The following is a 23,992-nucleotide window of genomic DNA, read 5'->3' as shown; positions in this document are numbered from 1 at the left end:
TGGGAGGGAGAAAATGGTAAAAATTCGTATTAATCGCATGTACCGGGTATGGGCGTTTCTTTCTTCTAGGTTGCAGTCCCGCAATGGAATAATAAAGAAAGAAATGTTATCATTCTAAGTGATGCACACAGCCGAGTTGGACGTCTTAATTTTTCATTTAGTCACTGCTACTTCATTAGTATGGTACATATAAGCCCCCCCCCCCCCCCCGCTGCACTATACGGTTTCAAAGGTAGAGTCAGAAGATGACAAGATCGATTTCTGGTTCGAATATAATGCGAATAGAACGTAGCCAGTGGCCAGCTGGTTGCGAAGGAAAATAGGTATTCGTTGGGACCATGATAATCACTCATCATTCCCTGAACAAACAAGCTGTTTGTAGTGCCTGAGGAAAGATAATGTCAAATACAAAAGAGATAAATATGATTTTATTTTGTATTTTTGTGTGATTGTGCCTTAGTTTAAACATGACACATTCTTGCAATAATATTTTTGTCTAGGGCAAGCATTCTTAACAAATTAGTATGTTAATCACTTATATCTCATTTTCTCTTTACCTGACTTATTATGTACGTTATCTTCCAACATAAGGGGAAAAAGAAAATGAAATGTAGTGTGTGAACTTGTAAAACCAACTTTAAATAAGGTTATTAAAGTATGGAAATACATTTTCTGATATTAAAGATTTAATCTCCTGGCCAAAAAAGGAAAAAAAAGTGAGATTTTTAGTAACAACTTCAAAAATAGTCCTTATTATGATAATGACGAGTATAATGTCATGTATGATGTAAGTAGAAATGAATCCTTATACTCTACCCCTCCCCTCGTCACACAGTGGAATGGTTAATCTGACAGTCTTCTTATTATATTATTTCCATCTCTACATTAACAATTTTCCATACATAAAAGCATATGCCTTTTCTACGTAAACCATTACACTATGCAGGTCATGAAACAGGACACAATAAGGACCGCGAAGATTTTGGTTTAGGTAAGCATTTCTTTACATGTGCCTTTCATAGCCGCATAACTTTGAAGGAGTTGTTACTTCTTTCGAATGATTTCATTTTTTTTTTCTTTGAAAAAAAACTGAGACATACAGATATACAAGCGAGAAAAGAAGCAGAAAGCAACAAATCTAACGTGTCTTTCAAAAGCAGTTTGACGATAATATTTATAATTATAATGATTGTAGCACTATTAAAGAGTGTTCCTTTTTTCTTTTGTTAGTTTTAGTTGTGTTTTTTTTTCTTCTTTTTACTTATATCCCATATTCCTTAAAGAGACATGAACGTCCAGATATCTATTTCTCTCCCTGTTTCTCTTTCCTTCTTCACCCGACGTTTTCTTATGTATGTTTTTATTTGTGTTTGTTTACATGAGCAATGAAGAGCATGGATTAGTTAGGAAAAAGAGTGACATCAGTCATGATGATGATAGATATAGGTGTGCGGCGGATATACGGCTTCCTTAATGTGTGTAAGTTTTCGTTCGGAAGCAGAGTGAAATGTTAATTTCATATTAGTCCGCCTCTGTTACATCATTTATTTTATTTCATTTCGTGGTAAGAAAGACTGATCAGCAGTACAGAATTGAAAGGATCGGTTTACAAATGTGCCGCATATGCACAATAATCATAATACTTAATATACAAAATGCATAATTGTATAAAACAATAACTTTGAAAATTATATATACCATAAACACAAGTACAAATTTAAATTACAATTCATAATTAATGGTGTTAGCCTTAGGAAATGATAATAATAATAATTATAATAATTACAATTACAATAATAGCAATAATAATAATAATAATGATAATAATAATACTTAGCATTAATAATAAAATGAATCTATATTGCGCTAGATCCACTCTGTAGAGTGCTCAAAGCGTATACATTCTATTATTACGCCGCACAGTGGGCCAGAGAGATACCAAAGTGCGCCAAAAGCCACTTTGGGCACTTGGGATTTTTTTTTTTTTTTGACATGCGCTCTTGAGAGGCAATACTTTGAAGAATATATCATTAAAATATTTAAATCAGGTATGTACATTAAAGGGGTATATTTCCTACCTGAAGTAGCAAAATACAATATTTTAAGAGTTTCAAAGCAAATTGTAACCTCTTTAATAAATAAGTAATTTCAACATGTATTTTTTGAGATATCAACCTGTAATTTCTCCCACATATTTCTCAGAGTTCATTTTACGTTATGAATGCCGTAAAAATGCAAAGAAACTTAATGTTCGTGAATATTTTACGCTAAATATCCTGGAAAAGAGGCTAATTATTTGTCTTTTTAATATACCCTAATGAAAAGTTTAGATTGCCACGGATTTCCAACTAAATTCTATTACCACCACATTCCCTGATGTCTCAGCTGTAAGCTGATACCAGATTTGGCTGCCACCTTTTGCCACTTTTTGCGTTAGAGCCGATTTTCCGCGACACATTACGTCTATTTTGGACCTTGCAGCCGCTTAGGAATGCTGTTATATCATACGGGGCCGCATGAGGGCGACATTTTTTTAAATGTATTTTTTTTTCTCGCACGTTAAAGGCACAGAAACATGAATAACACTGAATAAGAGGCAAACAGAGTTATGAAATACATTTATAGGGCTATTCCGGCACCTAAAAGACCCCTCCTCCGTAGATAAAAGAGTACATAATTGCACATAGCCAAGGCCATAATTATAGCCATATTGTCCATAATTGTCATAGCCACTACTGTAAACATAGCTATTCCCACTGCGATACATATTGTATGGACACCTAAATACTTCGATCCTACTCTTGACATATGCAGATAGAACGTTATACACCTGCCACAACACAGAGATTTTGTTCTCATCGGTTACTCGTTGGAAGCAAAGTCTGTTGCTTTCCGGCCGCTCAGCAAAGTATATAGGATCGCAGTTTGTGAATCCGATTGCAGGTCAATGTCAGACATTGCTCGCGTGATCCTCATCGGACGATCTTGCCTCATCGGATCATGCCTGACATGTCTGACATTGACCTGATAGGCGACCAATACAAGTCGGATTTATCAGACTGTGATCCCATACACTTTGTGGGTTGTCGGAAGCAAAAAAAAACTTTGCTTCGACGACTGATGAGAAAAAAAAAATCATTGTGGAACGTGGATGAATTTATAATTTCATATGATAGTGATTCCGATAAATTTTTCATTCAAAAAAAAAAAAATCTTTTTTATTTTAGCTTTCCAAGTAAACTTTCATAGATTCATTCTTAGCTGCTAAGTCATAACCTTTCATTTTCCTGATTACTGACTTTACAATTTGTTATCTTTCCATTAAAATTAGACAAAATGTTTTTTTTTTTTTTACGTTTTGATATGGCATAGGCCTAAGGTTATTTATGAAGTAGAGAGATAAGAACTATGTCGGAGATTGATCTTATATCGCACATTTATGTCCTGCTAGAATAAAGTGAATAAAATCACCCAAACGTACAGCGTACATCATAAACTTATATTCTAACTAGTTTACACGGACAACAGTATCATTTTGCAGTACGTGTGTAATATGGAACTTTCAGCATAAATTCGATTCTTTTAACGAAACCCGAATGTTTATATACTTTTTATGACATGTAAGCATCGTGTATTCAATGGTAGTATATAAGCAGTGTCAGTGAATGTGAAAAGATAAATTAATCTTCAAAGAAAAAAAAATAACAGCCTAAGATTTGCATTGCTTTATTCGTCATTTACAGACAGATTTTTGGTAGCCAATGAAAAAAAAAAGCATCACAGTGACGTCATATGAGTTTGAAATTATATTCAATCAATTCTACACCCCCAAGTACCCTTAGACACCAAATTTGGATAAAAAGAAACCACGGAATATAATTTTGGCGCACTTTGAGCTCATTCTGGCCCACTGTGCGCCGGTGTCTGAATACCTTATTTCTCGCCAGCACTGACAGTGCTCACCCTCCATTCCCTTGGGAGCATTCCAGCCAGTCGCCATTACAGGCGCGCACATGCTGATCAGCAAACATAAACATTCTCATCCTACCGGATACCCATTTATACTCCTGAGTGGAGAGCAGCAATGTGGATAAAGTGCCTTGCTGAAGGTCCACGAACACAAATCGCGCTCATGCGATTCAGAATCGCGCGTTCTTGTCCACTCGGCCACTACACCTCCACAGGAAACATGCAATAAATCGTTTTTTGTGTTTTTTTTTAGGACTTTTATATATTGATTAACTCATCTTTAAGTAAAGCTTTCAAATTTATTCCAAAGCCGGAATTGCCTTTTTGCAGTCAATGTTTTCTTAAATTGTGAGACTTCCCGACGAATTTTCTAAATTATCCTGAAGTCTAAATTGACAAGCTGGTCAGTCAAAATCAATTCAATAATGTCTGAATTTAGTTTGCATTTAAGACTACATAATTGCATAATTTCAAAACAAAATAATTCTTTTTACTGTTTGTCTGCATTTTTGTAGCTTGTTTGTCCGTTTGTTTGCCTCCTTTTTCGATTTTTTTGTTGTTGATAGAAATGGTGTCTCGCTTTTCGCTCATGGGTTCAGCTGTAATGATTCGGACCAACATCAAAACAAACAACTAGCAAACCCCTGAATGACATCCACCCCAAAAGTATTGTTATGATATCATAAGTACGGCGGATAGGTCAAAGGATTGTTGGTTTGGTGAAGCAAGCATGCAATATCTATTTGGTATGCTGGTATGCTTTGCCCCATTGTGATTTTTAGATATAACGAATGCAGAATAATCATTCCTATTCTTCTATTGTTTCTTGTGTGTGTGTATGTGTGTGGGTGTGTGTGTTCTACATCTAGTTAGCCGCATAACCATAGAGGAAATTCGACTCATCAGGAAGTGTGCCGACCCGGAGGCGCTGCGAAGCATCGCAGAATATCTAAAACTTGAGAACCCAGGGTCGGTTGATGATATGGACATAGTTCTCGCACTTTCTGGAACGAAGAAAGAAGAAGAAGATGTTGGTTATCGAAGAATGATCCGGAAAATTCTGAAAAGGACGAACGCCAAGCATAGTAAATCCAACTTTCATTGATTTTATTTCGTTATATTCCGTGATCACGGGTATCTTGAGTTCTGGAAATTGGTGCATAAATCTCACACCATATATACCAGGAAAATAAAATACACACACACACAGTCTGCATGGTCAGAGGTTCTTTGTTTTTCAAATGCTGTCATTCTGGATCGACTTGTAATTCTAGCTGGACCAATTCCAGATTCTTATGATATAAAACAAGAAGTATATGATCACTAAGATGGGCAAGATAAAATGAAAGTCGTTCACTGCTCTTTCACATTTACACAAAGTACACATCTCTTCTGTTCGCAACTCAAACGCAATGTCCATATGCGATATTTTTTTTTCAGCTACCTTAACGTCCTCTAGTTAGTAGGTAGTGAGATGTAGAACGAATAAAAAAAAAAGAAGACAGCTTTGAAGTTCAAGAATCACGACCCTTGTATACATATTTTTATTTGATAGATTATTTGGACTGTTAGGTTAGGCCTATATCATATTGTGTGTGAGTATTTAAATGTCAATATTATGGGAAATGAGTATCTGTAATGTACTCGTTTGCATTAATACTTACGCTCAACGAAACAAGAATGAGAAGAACGTTAAGCAGCTCATCCATGACACCTCATCCAATTGATTATTGGCTGCAACGACGAAATTCCTATGGATAATCTTGATACATTATCGTTCATGATTGATATCTGCAATTCTTTTATCTCTCCTAGCAGACTGAAAATTTGTGACAACTCTCTCCCTCACTTAGAGTCTGATTAACTCGACAGAAACACGATGCGAATGATATGCTGTCAGAGAATGTGATAGGATGGATAGTAAGGTGCTATATGCAAAGTTATCTGACTTCCGATGAAAATACGGCATCGAAACAATGTAATGTATGCATAATCATGCTCAGTTCTGTTTGTCGATACATTGCTTCATATTTGTCAATGTTCACAGAGGAACTTCTTGCGAAGAAAGAAAAGAGCGTAACCTCCAAGGCTGAGATTCTCCGACTGGCCATGCGCCTACTCATGACAGATGTCTATCCATTCGCCCAAGCGTTGGGTTACAGTATTCACCGGTTGATCCAATTTCAACTTGGTCATTGCTCAACGTCAAGCAATAAGGGAACAAATGAAACTATACGACGCCTGCACGAACAGGCCGAAACTATGTCTCCGTCTAGGACAGAATTGTGCAAGTTACTGTTAAGGTGCGGTTACGGGCACATAGCCCGCGCATATTATTTTGGTAAGTATCGATATTTTCCAAATGCAACATACACGTTTTCGTCTTGGATTTCAGAAATATAATCTTATTTTGGCTAGTAACCATCTAGGCCTTGTTATTTTGGTAGATTACTGAGGTGGGGGGGGGGATCCATGTCCTCCTTTAGAATTCGCCCGAATGCCAGCAAACACATTGCCTTTATGACATTTAAAAGAAGTGTATAGTTGCTATATACACATAGATGCCGGCCCACCTAGCCTAGGGTTTACTTGTTACCGATTCAGTTTTTAGACAACCCCTTCTGAAAAAAAAAAAAGAAATAAGGCAGTCGTGTTCTTTCCGGAGGTGCAAAAACTTTTGGACGTGATTAAAATGTTAAATTGACAGAATTTCACCATAGCAGATACAAAACAATTTTCTATTCGAGTGAATAACGTGAAATTCCTGAAATGTTGATTTGATCTGTACGGGGTCTGATGAGAAATTTTTGACAAACAACGTTTTGCATAATATCGCCTTCCCTTCTCCACTCATTGTCCTAAGATGAGAGATCCAATGGATTGGATTAGATAAGTCATTAATGCTGTATGTTTCTAATGACTTATTATGTAAGATCAATTACTCAAGAGTGATGGTGATGATGAAATAACACCGACATAGACCTGCAGCAAATTCTGCATGTGCAATATGGGATAGCTGCAGTATTTAACAAATTACCAGTAATACCATCTACAATCACACTTCCGTTACCGTACATTTTCATTTTTAAAGAAAAAAAAATACACGTAGTTAAGAATTTCCACAAATTTAAAGCACTCCTCTATAAAGTTCATTTTTACAGAGGGTTAAAATTTGAACAAAATCTGAAACCTAACTCTGAAATTAGTCATGGATTTCATGAAAATGATACAGGTTTGTATATTCAAATCACCTCCAACGAAATTGTACACTATTCAGCTACTACCCATATCAATGTCAGGTTTATCTGATATATACACTGTAGTTTTCGAACTATTAAGCATCGAAAGTGTGAAATGTTTTTTGTAACACCTAATATTATTTTATGCACATATAATTTGGCGAGCAATACATCACCAGGGTTAAAGAATATGTACATATTTTAACCCTCTGTAAAAACCTGAAATTTATACAGGAATGCTTTATTAATTATTCACGATGGATTGAACTGGGCACTGCTAGTCTGAATTTATGGCAAAGGACGAAATGCATGCACATGAAAAAAGTAAGCACATGTTTAAATGTGGGGTACAACACATTTCAGAACGAATAAAGACTAGCTGTGATAGCGGAATTCCTCATGAATAACTAATGGAACATTCCAATCAGGAGTTACATAAAAAATCGAAAACAATACGTATTCAATTCAAGTTTAGAATTCATTAAATGTGGCGTCTCACAGGGTAGTTTATTAGGACCTTTACTTTTGATCATTTATATCAATGACTTTTGCAGATCATTTGACATACTTTCATTTTATACTTTTTGCTGATGATTCAAATATTTCTTTTTCTCACCAAAATCCAGATACTCTTGGACGCATCGTTAATTCCGAATTGAAAAAAGTAACTCAGTGGATAAGAGCTAATAAATTATCACTTAATCTCCAGAAAACTAAATATACTTTTTTAGCAATTCTATAGAAGCTTTAGGCACAGATTTTATTTTTGATGACCCTCTGTTAGAACGAGTATCTCTTATAAAATTCCTTGGTATCACAGTGGACGATAAACTTTCGTGGAGGCCGCATATCACTAACATTTGAAAATAATTTCACGTAACATTGGTATTATTAATAAACTCAAGTTTCATATTGCATTATCTAATTTGTTGACGTACTTTTCTGTGATGTTACTTAATCTTCATTACGGACTCCTAGCATGGGTTAGCGCCCATCAAACTTTACTAGATAAATTACTGTTATTACAAAAAAAGGCTCTTAACGTTATTACAAAAAAAAAAAAAAAACTCTTAACATCATTTGCGGCTTCCCGCCACGTTCTTATTCAGAGCCACTATTTACTTAGCATAAGATTTTGAAAATTAACGAAGATTTGTGCTTCATTTCAACTTGGTCAGTGTATATTTAATTACAATGAAAATGGGCTTCCAAGTATTTTCACTTCAATTTTCCCACGGAACCAGTCTTTTCATAATTATCCCACTAGGCAATCTAACGAGTTTCATTTATTCCTCCTGAGAACTTTATTGGCTCAGAATACATTTATAAACACCGGTCCCAGATTTTGGAACTCACTGAGCTGTGAAATAAAAAGAAAATCCCTTATTTGTATTCTTTAAAGCGCAAATTGATTATTTTCTTCTTATTCAATCCTCTCTGATATGCTTTTTTTTTTTTAAATAGCTATAGGTTTCGCCAACCTCACGGTTCATCATCCATCCACAAATCATTCAATCAATGAATTCATTATTATGTAATGAAGTAGCCATCACAATCCTTGCACAGCTGCATGCAGCACCAACTCTATGAAGCACTTTCTCACTCATCCCCTGTTCCATTTCCCCTGTACAGCGAGTAGACATTCTCTCATTCTCTCTTCTTTCTTTCTTTTTTGTTCTGTCCTTCCATTCTTTTAATCTATTCTGGCAAGTTGTGTCATGTTGTTGTGTTTTCCTGTTTTGTCCCGCCCTTACGTATATCATATCAATTATTTGTTACAAGTGTTTGTAAATAAGGAATTCATAAGTTTTATGAGCGGTTGACAATATACAAGCTTTGCTTTTTAGTGGGCCTCTAATTCCTTTTTTTTTTTTTTCAACTGAAGCATGGCTTTGTATTACTTTTTCGCCAGTATGCGGTCTTATGTTTATCGATATCATTAACCTGTTGCAAAGGCAAATGTTTGTGCTTATAATGTCAATCATGATTTATCATGTGTTACGTTTTGTGGGTAGAAGAAAAATGAAAATAAATGAATAGTTGAATTGCACTGAATTGAATCCTGGCCAGTGTTCAGGATCACTGTCTGGGTATCAACTACGCACTCACATACACACCAGTTGACTTCTGTGCCAAGTGAAAGTTTTGTACAGAGGGTTAAAAAATATAGAGTAAAATCTGAAACCTAACTGAAAAATAAACGTTTTGATTGAATGAAACTGAATTATGCTTTCTATGTGAAGTTGCCTCCAACAAAATTGTATGCTATTCAGCTATTGTTTGTATCAACGTCAGTGTTATCTGATATATAGCTTTTGAACTAATAAGGATGAAAAGTTATTTTTTTTTCTTTTTTAACACTTAGTATATATAAATACACACACAAATGAGTAACATGTTCCAAGCGCATATGAACCCACGGGGACCCCAGAACCCCATAATAACATAATGAAAAAAAAAAAACATAATAATCAAAAACACACACACAAAAAAAAATCTGGGTAAACAAATTATTGAATGTAACGTTATTTCTTTACCCCTTTTTTCAAACTTGGCATGTACTTTTGGGGTATTGTGATAGAACTATAAACAAATAGACACCACGCTCCCCTGACAACCCTTAAAGACATAATTTACCATTTGCAGATGAAACAAAAACCCAGCAATAGAGCTTCACAATATTTCTAGAATATGAGTTAGGGATAGAAACGACCACTGTAAAAATTTGCATCCGTATAATCGATGTTAAGTATTGCTAGATACACAAAATGTGAACAATATTTAAAATCAAAGTGTTTCCTGACTAAACCGTCTACAGTTATGGTTTATTGAGAAAAATACTGATATCTTCTTATATTCTAGGGGTTTTTTGCGAAAATTTTATATGGTAGGATGTTTTGTGATACCAAGGAGGTTTTATACATGGAGTTCCCACTGGCTGTAATTATTCAAACAGTTGTCAGATTTCAATTGATGTACAAAAGAATTCCACAGGTGCACTTGTGCCTTTGATGATCGATGTTCCAAGCCGCCGTCTTGCTGAGCAATGTGAAGGTTCATTTTGAACGTTATCATAATGTTGACCATATTTTGCTTATTTATTTATCAAATGAAATGAAATTTCACTTAATAATAAAGCATGTAAATCAAAAGTCAAATTCCGTTCAGAAATTTGCGCAAAATTGTAAATCAGAGCTGTATTATGTGAAAATGTTTAAAACTGTACCGTCCTGGAAAGCTGGTTTTATCACTTTTCGACTTAAATTCCCCACATGAAACTAACATGTAATAATCTTCAAGTATAATTCTTTATTGACATATATATTAGATTAGTGCCCGGGTATGCCCAGTCGAGTAATTTTCATCTTCATTTCAGCATTTTTTCCTCAATTTCTATTTACGCATCCTCGTGTCTGTACCACCTACCTTTTATAAGAAGGGATAGCAAAAAGTAATTACCATCACAAAGACATATCTTCCTTTGAAAGTTGCTGGTGATCATGCAATAAGACACGAGTCAATTGTCTTCGTATCGGCGCAGCAGATCCTGTTTGGCACATGCTTCATTTTTTTTTTTTTTTTTGAGCGGCGGCTTCGAACATAGATCAAAGGGAATAACTCTGTTGTTACTCCATCTCTTCAACCTTCTTGGTGATACAACAGACCTACACATATGCACCAAATGTGATATCCTGAACATTTAGAAATCACTGCTCCCAAAGGTAAACATGACCTTTAAGGCTGTCTACCCCCCCCCCAAAAAAAAAAAAATAGAAGAAAAGATAAAACCTTTGTTACAAGGTAATAGTCTGTAAGAAAGGATAGAAGGTGAACTTTCGATACTCAGGAAAGCGCGAGACCCTCTGTATGGGTCTACTGTTTTTCGTTGTTATGGTTAAGGGACGGTACGTTTAGGCAAGGAGGTTCAAGAGAATGAAGTCACAACTGGCTTATTTTCTTAGAACCCATGTTGGAAGCCACCGCTCAAAAATATTTGAAGCATGTACCATAGAGGATCTGCCGCGCAGATACTAAGGCAATTGACTCGTGTCCCATTGCACAATCACCAGCCACTTTCAAAGGAAGATATGTCTTTGTGACGGTAATTACTTTTTGCTATCCCTTCTTATAAAAGGTAGGTGGTACAGACAAGAGGATGCGCGAATAAGAATTGAGCAAAAAAAAAAATGTTGAAACATAGATGAAAATTACTAGACTGGGCATACCCGGACAGTGATATATCTATTAATAAGGAATTATACTTGGAAGATTATTCCATATTAGTTTCATTTGTGGAAATTTAGAAGAAAAGTGGTAAAACCAGCTTCCCAGGATGGTACAGTTTTAAACATTTTCACATTATACAGCTCTGAATTACACTTTTGGACAAATTTCTGGACGGGATTGACTTTTGTTTTACATGCTTTATCATTAAAGTGAAATTTCATTTCATTTAATAAATAAATAAACAAAATATGGCCAGCATCATGATAACGTTCAAAATGAATCTTCACATTGCTCAGCAAGACGGCGGCTTGGAACATCGATCATCAAAGGCACAAGTGCACCTGTGGAATTATTTTGTACATCAATAGAAATCTGTCAACTGTTTGAATAATTACAGCCAGTTGGAACTCCATGTAAAAATCCTCCTTGGTTTAGGTCAATTCTATTAATAATTTACCCGAGAGTGACAATTTGTTGCAGGGCTGAAGCACCCGCAGGAATGGGCACTCCTATAGGTCGACGTGCAAGTGCCTAGTTTCGTCGCGAGCATGGTGTCCTGATATTTAAGTCTGAGATCGATACTTTGTCTAATAATAGGCCCATTCTCAGTAAAAGCGTTCAAATACGGAATTTTGGTGTCGCCGACATTCCATGACAGTTTGCGGTTCCCTGAAACCTATTAGATACTATTTAAATGTTTATAATATATCACGAGGACTTTATTTGTTAAAAATAAACACGTTCAAATGCGGTTGTCTGCCTTTTTGTATAAAATTTTGCTGTTAAACTTCGTTAAGACCCCCAAAACGCAGTGTCGCCGGCTATTTCAGAATTATGTTTTATTGCTCCTCTCCGTCCACAAACCCACTTTCCAAATATCATTTTCATGGACGATGAGCATATCATATGTGCTAATCACAATATTCAAAAAGTTCCAAAATTTTTATTGACTTCTTTTTTTATAGCCTTTTGAAACCTGTCGCCAAATTCACCGCCAGATACGTTACCAGTTTCTTTAGTGTTACAGCATTGGGAAAATAACAAGACTATGCAATGACCCTGTGCATATGAAACCCTGAGGATATACTTCATACACTGCAAGTACTTAGATTTTTTGTGCAACAGCTCTTTATTGAGAATACGGTACAATGTTTGAAATATCGGTTTTCTACACTTTTATTTGGACAGATACGTTACATACTTTTCACGCCACCCACTGCGACAGATATCGCAATGTCAGACAGATTGTATATTATACATTACTCCTCGGAATGACGCATCGATTCAACATTAAAGTTTAGTACAAGGGAGAAATATTTGGTAGATATCGCTCTCATAATAATATGATCGACCATATACGTTACCACAGATACGTTACCCCAGATACGTGACCGAATTTTGCTCATTGGTCTTGTGCTTTACTGGGGATCAAATCTGGTCAAAATTCATCCCTACACATTACATGCTTCGTTTTGTTGGACCTCAGGATTATATTCTTACACCAAAAGGACAGAGAGGTGAAAAAGAGCAACACTTCCACATGATTTTTCTTTGTGCGTCAGTGTCTCACAACTTAATGCCAAGTTTTCTGACAGATACGTTACCACATAATCAAAATGCTGAAAAGAAATTGTAAATGTTTTTACAAACAAATCGTTGTGTGCTCATAAACTCCACAGTTCTATTCTATAAAACCCAGCCACTTTCATATTCTATGCAACAACTTTGAACGTTTATTTTACAAGACGAAGCTAAGATTCATCATATCAGTTTTTTGCTTTTCAGATTTAGCAGATACGTTACGTATAATTCAGGGCACCCACGGTGACAGATAATGTTATGTAAAACAAAGTGTTCATGAAACAATTCTGCATAGAATGACGCTTCCATACAAAAAATTAAAGTTATGTTCAAATGAAGAATATTCAGTAGAAATTGCTTTGTAACTTCACCGACAGATTCATTTACGGTACGCCAGATACGTTACCAAACTTTGAAAGAGTAAAAAGTAGTTAATGAAACGCTTCCGAGAAAAGTTTCAGGGTTCTGTTGCATATTTATTCTAGTGTTTTTCAACATATGAAGAACTACTCAAGATTCATTGATAAGTTGAACAATTATTTATTCATTTTCATTAAAAGGGATGAGCCAAATACGTTACCATAGGTCAAGCAACTGTTTAGCATATCGAGTTCATAGAGACTGTACCTACTTCCTTCTAAGTGCCTGCAAAAATATATTTTTTAAACCTTGTTTGCATTATTCATCAAAACTTAATGAATATTTATAGTCAGATGGATAAATACATTCAGACGTAAGATGAGAATGTTCTGTGAATGAAGAACTCAGCTTTCACATTTAGGGCTCTTTTCCACTACATTTCATAGTTTAAATATTACGTACAATGTTTAAAATGGTTAATTTGGGCTTACATCATTCATTTTTACATCAATTCATGAGGTAAATAATTAAACAGGTGATATTTATTAATTCATACACAACTAAAATTATTACTTATATTTTACCAGATACGTTACCAAAGGTGATTTGATGTTTTTTCAATAGTTATTTCCCTAAGAAAGCAATTCATATTTGTTTCCTGTGGAAATTCCAGATCGGATCGTTCCCTTTGCATGATTTGTGGGATTCGAAACTTTATTTGTAAGCGAAATTTGCTAAAAATACAAAGTGAATCTTAAGGTTATATTTTATTTCAGCAAAAAGCATATTTCAACATACCACACAGAAATAATTTCTACCAATTAGCAAGGGATGACAACATCTTTACCTCTTGAAAAACCCCACTATCTTTAGGGGGGACAGATGTCTTTTCCTGAACAGAAATTGGATCAAAACAATACATTTAATTCACAGTTAGGAGTCCATTACAACATGTAAATTTGCGGTAACGTATCTGATTGGTGATCAAAATATGATGCTCTATTTCAATTCATTTTTACTCAATGAATGGCCATCATTTAGAATGTTCCACTTTTTGTTTCGTATTTGACCGGTTTTGAAGTTTCCGAAAAAACATCTTTGAATGTATTACTTTGTGGTTGATTTTTTGGTTTTAATCACATGGAATTGAACGCTTAATCTAAGAATGAGATAATAGTCAAAAGTTTGCTATGCATGCCCAAATAACCCGTACAATAACTTTGACGTCACAACAGATTTCGACGTAAGTACCAGCGATTTGATGGCAGTGGCAATGCGTCTCGAAACTGTTACCATAGCTGAATTGCTGGGCATTAACGATCACACTGAGTCTGCAGCTCGTTCTTCAAATAAGATGGAAGCCAAGATGAAGATGCTGACAGAGTGGAGGAAGCTGATGTGTCCACCAGACTGCAACCATCGTACCGCCTTGACTGATATCATGTATGACGCTGGATTTAAGGACGTTGGCATCGGAATTCTTATAGGTATTGTGCCTAGATACCATGTGATTTTTCACAAGCATAATGGTGGCTTCCTGGCAGGTGCACAGTACTGTTACTCACGTTTTTGCGGTTTGGAAAAGCAGAGTCGCACCATAGAATGGAGTAAATTTAATTAGAAATCATAGGGCTTGTGACAAAAATCAACATAGATTTAAAATCCTGACATCCTGAAGGGTCAGAAAGAATGTGCCTCTTAACAATGACTATCATGCATGTAATTATTTCCCCCATTCGAGGAAACAAACTCTCTCATGCTGTACTCATACTAAAACTAGTGAAAGACATTGCTTTTATAAAGTTATAGGGTTTCAAAATCTAGCATTTTGTTTTCAGGAATATATAGTTTGACATTACGCACTCTCTGTACGTGTAAAACACTCTTACCTAGCAATCACAGAGAGTGTTTAATTTGAAACACGATTGCATTGACCACATAACTGGCATCGTGTTTTGAATTTGAAAGGATTTTTACCGTGTGAATGGAAACTGGAATCGCGGAGGATGATTCAAATCGTAATTCCAGTCGAGTTTCAAAAGACGTTCAGGAGGGGTTTTCCAGTCACGTATTGCCAGAATTAAGCAGCGAAACAATCGTGTGAACATATATGTAGGTGACCTCTAATCGTGTTTTGGAGGCGGAGCTTACAGTGACCTTTCAACCTCTTCCGCACCCACTCAAGCAGTCAACCATACACATACTTTTTTACAGATTTTCAGAAATACATGTACATGTACCTTTTTAAAGATGAAAAGAATAATCCGCGAAGTTTTCCTCGGTCGAGTGAGCGAACGATGGTTGGAATCGTAAATACAATCATGACTGCAATTCAGCATTCAAATTAAGCACTCTGGCTATGTGTAAAACCATGGTGTTACAAGGGGAGAGTGCACAAGCGAAACAGAAACTCAGATGCCGCAAAATAAGGCCATTCGCACTTTTCTACTCTCAAAAAAAAAAAATCCAGCGAATATATTCACTCTTGAAGGAGTGAATACAAAAAAAAAAAAGAGTGAATATAGAGTGAAATTGGAATAATACTATTTTGAGTGAAAATGTTAATTTTCACTCGTTTTAGGTTGACGTCAGGGATCACTCCAAAATCTTCGAGTGATCCCCGAGGTCACTCCTAAATAATTGAAAATGAAAATTTTCACTTAAAATTCACTCCAATTTCACTCTAAATTTACTGTTTTTCATATTCAAGAGTGAATACTTTCACTTTATTTTTTTTTTGACAGAGTATTTTAAACCAAATATTTAACCAAAAGGTACCTTGAATTTAAGATCTTAATGAACAACATTTTATTTGTGCACAGAGGGAAGGTTGGGGATGCCTCACCCACAGTTGACCACCCAGAAAAATAAATGGGTGAAAACGGATTACACGCCCCCTTTTTTATGATTTGTTGTTCGTTTATTTTATTATTTCCGCATTTAACCAAATACACACTGAATACAATAATGACTGTATCAAATACCGTTGAAGTGTAGCTTTTAAGGAATAATATCAGCGTGTTTCATATAGCAACGACAAAAAACAAGAACAACAAACAAACAAACAAACAAACGATAATCTATGTCTTTTGCATTAGGTGACTACAGAGACTGCGTTCCAAGTATGGCGGTTCTAAAAGAACTTGCACGTCATATCCCTGCTAGTGAAGCCGATGTTCTGTGTGGAGTGTTGGATATCAAAGTCGAGCAGCCTGGCGAGCACAATGTTATTGACGTCATGACGCTGCTTTCGACGTGGGTGGAACAGGGCAAGGAAAGAACTTGGTATTGGTCAGAGGCAGCAATGCCAGAACGAGGTACACTAACGGTCTCTTTGAGATAAACCTTCTTATCATATCATAAAGTATACACATGATGCATTTCCGTCTCTGACATCACGAGAAAGACCAATTACCCGAAGATGCTAGGTTTGATTCATGTCTATCACTGGAGGAGATGTTCGATGCCAATTCCCTTGTGTCATAATTCGTCCGTGGCCATAAGGAGAGTGGTTGGTAATAATGGCAGGACACTATTGGGGAAGCGTGCTAGCTCTAAAAAGAGGCTAGTATGGTTGAAAGATCACATCATCCTCACGGAATCATGAATTGGTGTATCAAACTAATTCCGTGTCCAGGGTGATAGAATATGGACGTCCCCTGTACTGTCATTATGTCTTTAGTAATGATTGGTCCTCTTAAAGAGATTGTCAATTGAGATATATTAATCTGAGGGGGGGAAATGGCTTAATGTTGTCGACGGTTTTGCATTCAAAGCAAGAAAGAAAAAAAAAAACCGTTACGAGCGATAAACACGCTAACGAGTACAACATAAGGAAATTCTGACTTTATTTTCCCGTTATAAATCAAGAAATGACATACTCAAAGGTTTCAGTCATTTTGCTAAAATCGTGAGAGAAAAAGATTGAAAAGTCTGAACTTTTGTCATCATCTGCATTTCTTGTAGTGACTATTCTTTACATTAGAAGCAACAAGCATACTAGATGAGAAGTTTGAATAGTTCATTATTGTATATTGATTCGTACTTATGAATATGTGTTTACTTATACATGCTTGTTTGTTTGTCTGTTATTGGTAATAGAGTTTCGAAAGAATCTGCACCGGGAGTTGAGCGATAAAGTGTATGATGCTGGATTCATTGATTTGGCCATTGAAGTTATGGCAGGTAAGTATGTTTGTTTTAATCTAATGGCCAACTCATGAACAAAAACACCTGGACATTATAATAAGTTAATTTTTGTTGTTGTTTTAGTTGTTATTGAAAGCCCAAGATATGTGTAAAATTAATATCATAATTCAAAGCACTATCAATCCTAAAATGACCCCCCAAAAAATGTGAATCGCATTTTTTTTTTTTAAATACGTATTTCAGTATCAATGTGTTATCTTTCAAATACAGGAATCACACATGGCCAGGTTGCAAACGCTTGAATCTAGGTATAGGCACCAGGTAAGTTTGCCGCGCATTAGCCTTCAATCATTTTGCAGATTTGTTATGATCGTAATGTGATACCGTCTTTGTAGTGTGCTGCACACTGACAACAGCCAGGTACGCAAATACACAAGTATATACAAACAATTATTAGTATCAGGCATAAAGAGAGCATGCACAACGAAAAAAAGAAGAAGTAAAGCATAAACAAATACATAAAATGAAATATAAACATAATTGAAGTAAAGAAAGATAAAGATATCTATTTGTTTTGTGCACAAAGTTTCTTAAAATCCTGGTTTTGTATGATAAAACATTGGTAGCAATTGTTCTCTGCTGTCTTATACAAAGATAAAAACTATTCCGAGGCAAAGGCAGTAAGAAAAAAACAAACAAACACATTCAACGTTCATTTGTGTGGATATCGATCGGAGTCTTGTGAGCTGGTTATACCGCTCATCGAACGAAAGTATGCGGTTGCGACTATTAATGTGAAACTTTCAAACTTAATAACTCTCGTATCTTAAATCTCGTTAAGGATTACATTTCTACCACTTTGTTTACCTGATGTTACCATGGTTACTGCAGTAAATGTCAGTTTGAGTGAGGTGGTAATTGAGTTATGTCTCTTAGTTTTTGTTTTTGTTTTATTTGCAATTTGCGACCTATATGTCCTAATACCAAATTCACTTCAGACATATGATTTTTCTGCATTTCTTCAATGAAAAAACCAGGGTAAATAAATGTGTTTAATAAATAGATGTACATATATATATATATATATATATATATATATATGTATATACGTACATTTCTTTTTAATATTTACATGTACATACTGATATATGTAAATATAATATAATACAAAACAATAAATAGTGAAAACTTTGAGCAAAGACAATGGGTTTACATCAGATATATATATATATATATATATATATATATATCTTGTATATCACACCTAAAGTCACATCTCCGCAGTCCTTGCACGAGTTTGCTCTCCCCTGATACATGTTGCAGCCCTTGTTATTTCAAAAATAGAAATCCTAGCATTTGATAAGATAGCTGGAAATTTTACCAGCATACAGCTTAATTTAGCTCTTTATTTGTTAGATGAATAGAAAAGGTGTTAACAACCATTATCAAATTATTAATCTCTTATTATCTTACATCATAAATTTATCCTCTAGTGATTGGTTGAAAGAGCCTCACAAGATTTTATGTATTTTTAACTATGTGAGAATGTTGGCATGTTTGACACACCGTAAAGTACTATTTGCAAAAAGATGTCACAAAGCAATACTGAAATTGTGCATAGCTTTATCCCATCACTCTGGGAAATGTAACACTTCTTAAGAACAACGGTTGTGACATTGCGCACTGCTTTGGGCTGTCACTCTTTGAAATTTAACATTTTCGATAAAAAAACAAGTGTGTTATCTCACAAAGCAGTTTTGGCATCGTGCGCTGCTTCTTGGGGTCAGATTCCTCTCAAAAAATCGCATCCCCCACCCCCACCCCACATCCCCCTTCTTTTATTTTAATTTCTGATCTAAAATGTACAACGAATATACATTGCCTAATTTCGAGTTTCTTGTAAAAACTATGAGCTTCGATTCTTCCAAAGAAATAGGCCTATATGTAAACTTTCATCACAAAACCAACAAAAAGTCGCCGGACATGGTGTGACATGCACACATGTCAGCTCAATTATTTTGTGGGAAATACCCCATGTGTATAGTAGTGTCCATTTCACATTTAAATGTATATCACTATATAGTACATCCCCATCTCCAGACCACAACAGGTGGCAGTCCTCAGGAGCTTGATGTAAGATAAATCCCCTGTCCAGGGACAAACATCTCAAAGGTCAGTTGGTCTTAACCCTTAGGGTAGGAGGCTAGCAGGAAATAGAGATATACATTGCTGGTCCAGACAGAGAGATGATTGGTTAAAAGTAATTTTCTTTTGTGTTCCTTTGAATAGGTTTTCAGACAATGAATAACATAAGTTATGTAAGAATGACCTTCTCTATGATTGGTCAAGAGTGAAGATACTATATAACTCTTTATTTCTTATTCCAGACAAGAGGTAACATAAGTTATGTAAGAAGGGGCAGTGGTGTGATTGGTCAGGAGTTATTTTCTATTTTATGTCTTTGTGTGGAATCGAGACAAAACAAAAGTTAGTAGCAGCAATGTGCTGACTTGACCAAGCTAGTATTCTTTTTGTTTCCCTTAATGTACCCTTCCCCTTTTTGTAAATGGCTGACCTGTCCAAATAGGACTATTTTACTCTCCCTTCATTCATAGTGGTTTTTCATAGATCAGCAATTTTGTAGGGGACAAGAAATAGTGATATTGCCTTCAGTCTTCAGAAGATATCTAGACGTCGCTGAGTGCAGACCTAAGAGCTGCTAGGCACCTCTGTGTGATAACTCTTCTCGCAATAATGTCCACGTCGAAAGAACTCTCTCAATAAATCCTGCAGGAATGGGCACCTAAAATCATGAATGGATTTTGCGTGTACTTTATTCTCTGTGCCTTTGGGCTTAATGGTGAGAGCGTTTTGGAGTGGCATCTCTTTTTACTGCGACGAAACAAGTTAACTCGAACAGAGCTATAGTTTTCGTCACATCTTGGTGGCAGCGGTGGGATCTGGAAGCCAAGCGCACCAGTCCATCAAATCAAGTCTGTTAACTTCGAGACGTAGGCTGTGGAGATTTCGACGGAGCCAGCTATAAACTGTACAGTGCTCAGTTCTTCGGTATTGCATCTGGAGCAGTTTGCTGGCTGGAGAAAATAAATTTAATTCTCCAGTCTTCGGTTTGGGAGCAGTTTCAACTCGAACTGATCCATAGAAAGACGCTGTTCCTGGAAGCAGTTTCAAGCAAAAAGGGGCAGTCCAAGTTGATCCACAAGTCTACAAAATACTCATATTTACAGCTGAGTGGAACAATTCATACTGATCCACTGGAGCACGCAATTTTCGTCTGGAGACGAGTGAATTGTTGGTGTACACATCCGGATGCCTGTGGCAGCAGTTCCATTGGAGGGGAGCAGATTCATAATCCAGGAGGATTTGGATGCTTCATTTTGCTGGATCTGGAGCAGATCGACGGACGGCAGGAGCTGTGGAGCTGACTGGCTGCGAGAGGCAGGAGGAGCATTTGACGAACACCAAAAGGAGCTAAGTGAAAGTAGAACTGGAATTGCAAGGGTGTGGCTCAATTTACATTTATTTCATGAACGCTAAAGTAAAATATGGTAATTGAGGTGTGTGGCTTAATCTCAGTGCAGGCTAATCACAATACAAATTATCCTAATATCCTTAAGCGTTAGATACATGGGATTATAGTATTTTATGAGCTAAGGTAATTCTATGACTTTAGAGTATTTTGAATTATTGGTCACATTTGTCTTTTGTTAAGGTTATCGCATACATTTACTAGTGAAGTATATTAAGTATGAGTGACTTGCGACAAATGAGGGTGGCCGAGTTGAGGGAGAAGTGTGATGAGTTGGGCTTGTCCCATGACGGGCTTAGTAAGGCAGAATTGATTGAAATGCTACAGCCTCATGTAAATTCAGCAGGGGCGGGGTCTGAGACAGGATCTAGCAATGCTCCCCAAACTGAAGGTAATGTAGAGCTCGAAATGATGCGTCTGCGCGTTGAGAGCGAAAGGATGCAGCATGAACTACGTCTGGCAGAAATTCAGGCTGAGACTAGGCGCGTAGAGTTAGAGAAGGAAGAAAATATTGAAAAAGCTCGTATACAGCTGGAAAGGGAGGTGCGATTAGCGCAAAATGCTGCGCAGAGGCAGGGGCCAGCGACCCATCATAGGCCAGATAATTTGAAAGAATTGCTGCCCAGACTCAAAGAAGGAGATGATGTAGATGCGTTTCTGCGCACTTTTGAAAAAGTTGCGAAACTTCACGGTTGGGAAAAGGAGTTGTGGGCAGGAAGACTAGCACCCCTACTCACAGGGAAAGCACGCGAAGCTTATTCTAGACTAGACGATGATGTGTGTGGCAACTACGATGTGATCAAAAAAGCAATTCTGCTTAAATATGAGCTAACGCCAGATGCCTACAGGCAAAAATTTCGGAGAATGAATAAACGCGGGGATGAAAGCTACGTAGAGTATGGAACGAGGATGCGCGATGCATTTGATAGGTGGGGAGAGGGAGTAGGAGCAAAGGGGAACGTGAGGAAACTTGAGGACATGATCCTACAAGAAAACCTGCTGGATCACGTTCCTCCTGATTTGAAGCTGTGGTTACTCGATAACCATGCAGCTGATTTTGGGCAATTGATTAGTCTAGCCGACGAGTATACCACTACCAGGAGGAGCCTAAACCATACCTATAAGGGCCCTAGGACTGATAGAGGGAACAGCAATAACCTCCCATCAGGCCAGGCTGGGAAGGAAAAACCAAAGGGGCAAGTTCAAAACTCCCAGAACAATAGAAAGGATCGGGAAGCAGTAAAGTGTTACAAATGTGGTAAGCCAGGCCACATCGCCCCTAACTGCCCTAATAAGCAGGGGGGAGGGCCCTCTGATAAGGGGAGTGGCGTAGCTAAGGGCTATTTATGTCGGGCAGATCAAGTGGACCCTAAACATAAGCCATACATGAGCGAGGCTGATGTGAATGGGAAGAAAATACAGTTGTTACGGGATACGGGTGCGACCCAAACATTAGTGAGGCCAGAATATGTACATGCTAATGCCTACACAGGGCAGAGTGTGAGGATAGGGGGTGTGACAGGGAATGAGGTTGATGTCCCATTAGCCCTCATACATCTTGTGAGTGAGCCATACTCCATCTCGGGATACGTTGTGGTAGGAGTAATTGACACTCTCTCTGTAGACATGATACTAGGCAATGAGCTTTTGAATGATAGATTGCAAGAATTGCAACTGCAGGACCCTGTTATGGTTGTCACAAGGGGGCAGCAAGCCAAGATGGCTGAACAGGAAACAGGGAAGAATGAGGGAGGAAGACCCCAAAATGACAAAGACGTAGGTAGTGATAGGTGTGCTACTCCAAGCCTACTGATGCTCTCAAAATCTGAGCTAGGAAAGGACCAAAGGGAGGATGGGACTCTAAAATTGGTTCGGGAAAAGGCCCTCCCCTCTGACACAGATGCAGGGGACGAGTGCTATTTCTACTGGGAGGGGGGAATCCTCTTCCGGCACTGGAGGAAAAAGGGGGCAACCCAGGGGCAGGAGTTTCGGCAAGTAGTAGTTCCAAAACAGTACCGGCGGGAGCTGCTGGGGATGGCCCATGACAATCTCATGGCGGGGCACCTGGGCATCGAAAAGACAAAAGATAGGATCCTCCGGAATTACTACTGGCCAGGGCTTTTTAGAGACGTTTCAGAGTATATTCGAACATGTGAGCCCTGCCAGAAGACTAGTAGCAAGAGGGGTGGTAAAGTGCCCATGGTTCAGGTGCCCATCATAGGTGAGCCATTCCAACGAATTGCTCTAGATATAGTGGGGCCCCTGCCCAAATCAAAGAAGGGCAACATGTACATTCTAGTCATTTGTGACTACTCGACGAGGTACCCAGAAGCAATCCCCCTTCGTTCCACCAATGCTGACAAGATTGCTGATGAGCTCATCAAGCTTTTCTCTCGGGTGGGGGTACCACAAGAAATTCTCACCGACCAAGGTTCCAATTTCATGTCAAAACTGATGGTTCAAGTGTGCGAGAGCTTAGGAATCAGGAAGATAAGGACGAGCCCCTATCACCCCCAAAGTAACGGGCTAGTAGAACGTTTCAATTCCACACTGAAAGGGATGCTAAAGCCGTACATGGATGAGGGAAAATGCAATTGGGATGAGCATCTTCCTTATGTCCTGTTCGCATAGCGGGAGGTTCCCCAAGAGTCCACGGGTTTCTCCCCATTTGAACTTCTGTATGGTCATCGTGTGAGGGGGCCCCTAGACGTGTTAAAGGAGACATTGACAGGCGAAATCACTGAGGGAGAGGGAATCCTGTCATATGTAATGAACATGAGGACTAGATTGGCAGAGAACCTAGAGCTAGCACACAAGAATTTGTCGGCAGCGCAGACGCGCCAGAAACTGTGGTATGACAAAGGAGCGCGTGCTCGCATGCTAGAGGTGGGGGATGAGGTGTTGGTTCTTCTCCCAA

The 23,992-nt window shown here is 37.4% G+C and overlaps 1 protein-coding gene across 1 annotated transcript; it reads left to right on the top strand.

The window, feature by feature from the left end:
- The first annotated feature begins 21,294 nt into the window (after window positions 1-21,294).
- Window positions 21,295-23,706, top strand: LOC140229741 (uncharacterized). The gene has a single exon (XM_072309977.1). The coding sequence runs from the start codon at window positions 21,295-21,297 to the stop codon at window positions 23,704-23,706; it is 2,412 nt and encodes an 803-aa protein (XP_072166078.1).
- The last annotated feature ends 286 nt before the right edge of the window (window positions 23,707-23,992 follow it).

This window comes from Diadema setosum, chromosome 6, assembly GCF_964275005.1.
Source record: "Diadema setosum chromosome 6, eeDiaSeto1, whole genome shotgun sequence".
Lineage (NCBI taxonomy): Eukaryota > Metazoa > Echinodermata > Echinoidea > Diadematoida > Diadematidae > Diadema > Diadema setosum.
Note: the sequence above shows the minus strand (reverse complement) of the source record. Positions and strands in the feature narration are given on the sequence as shown.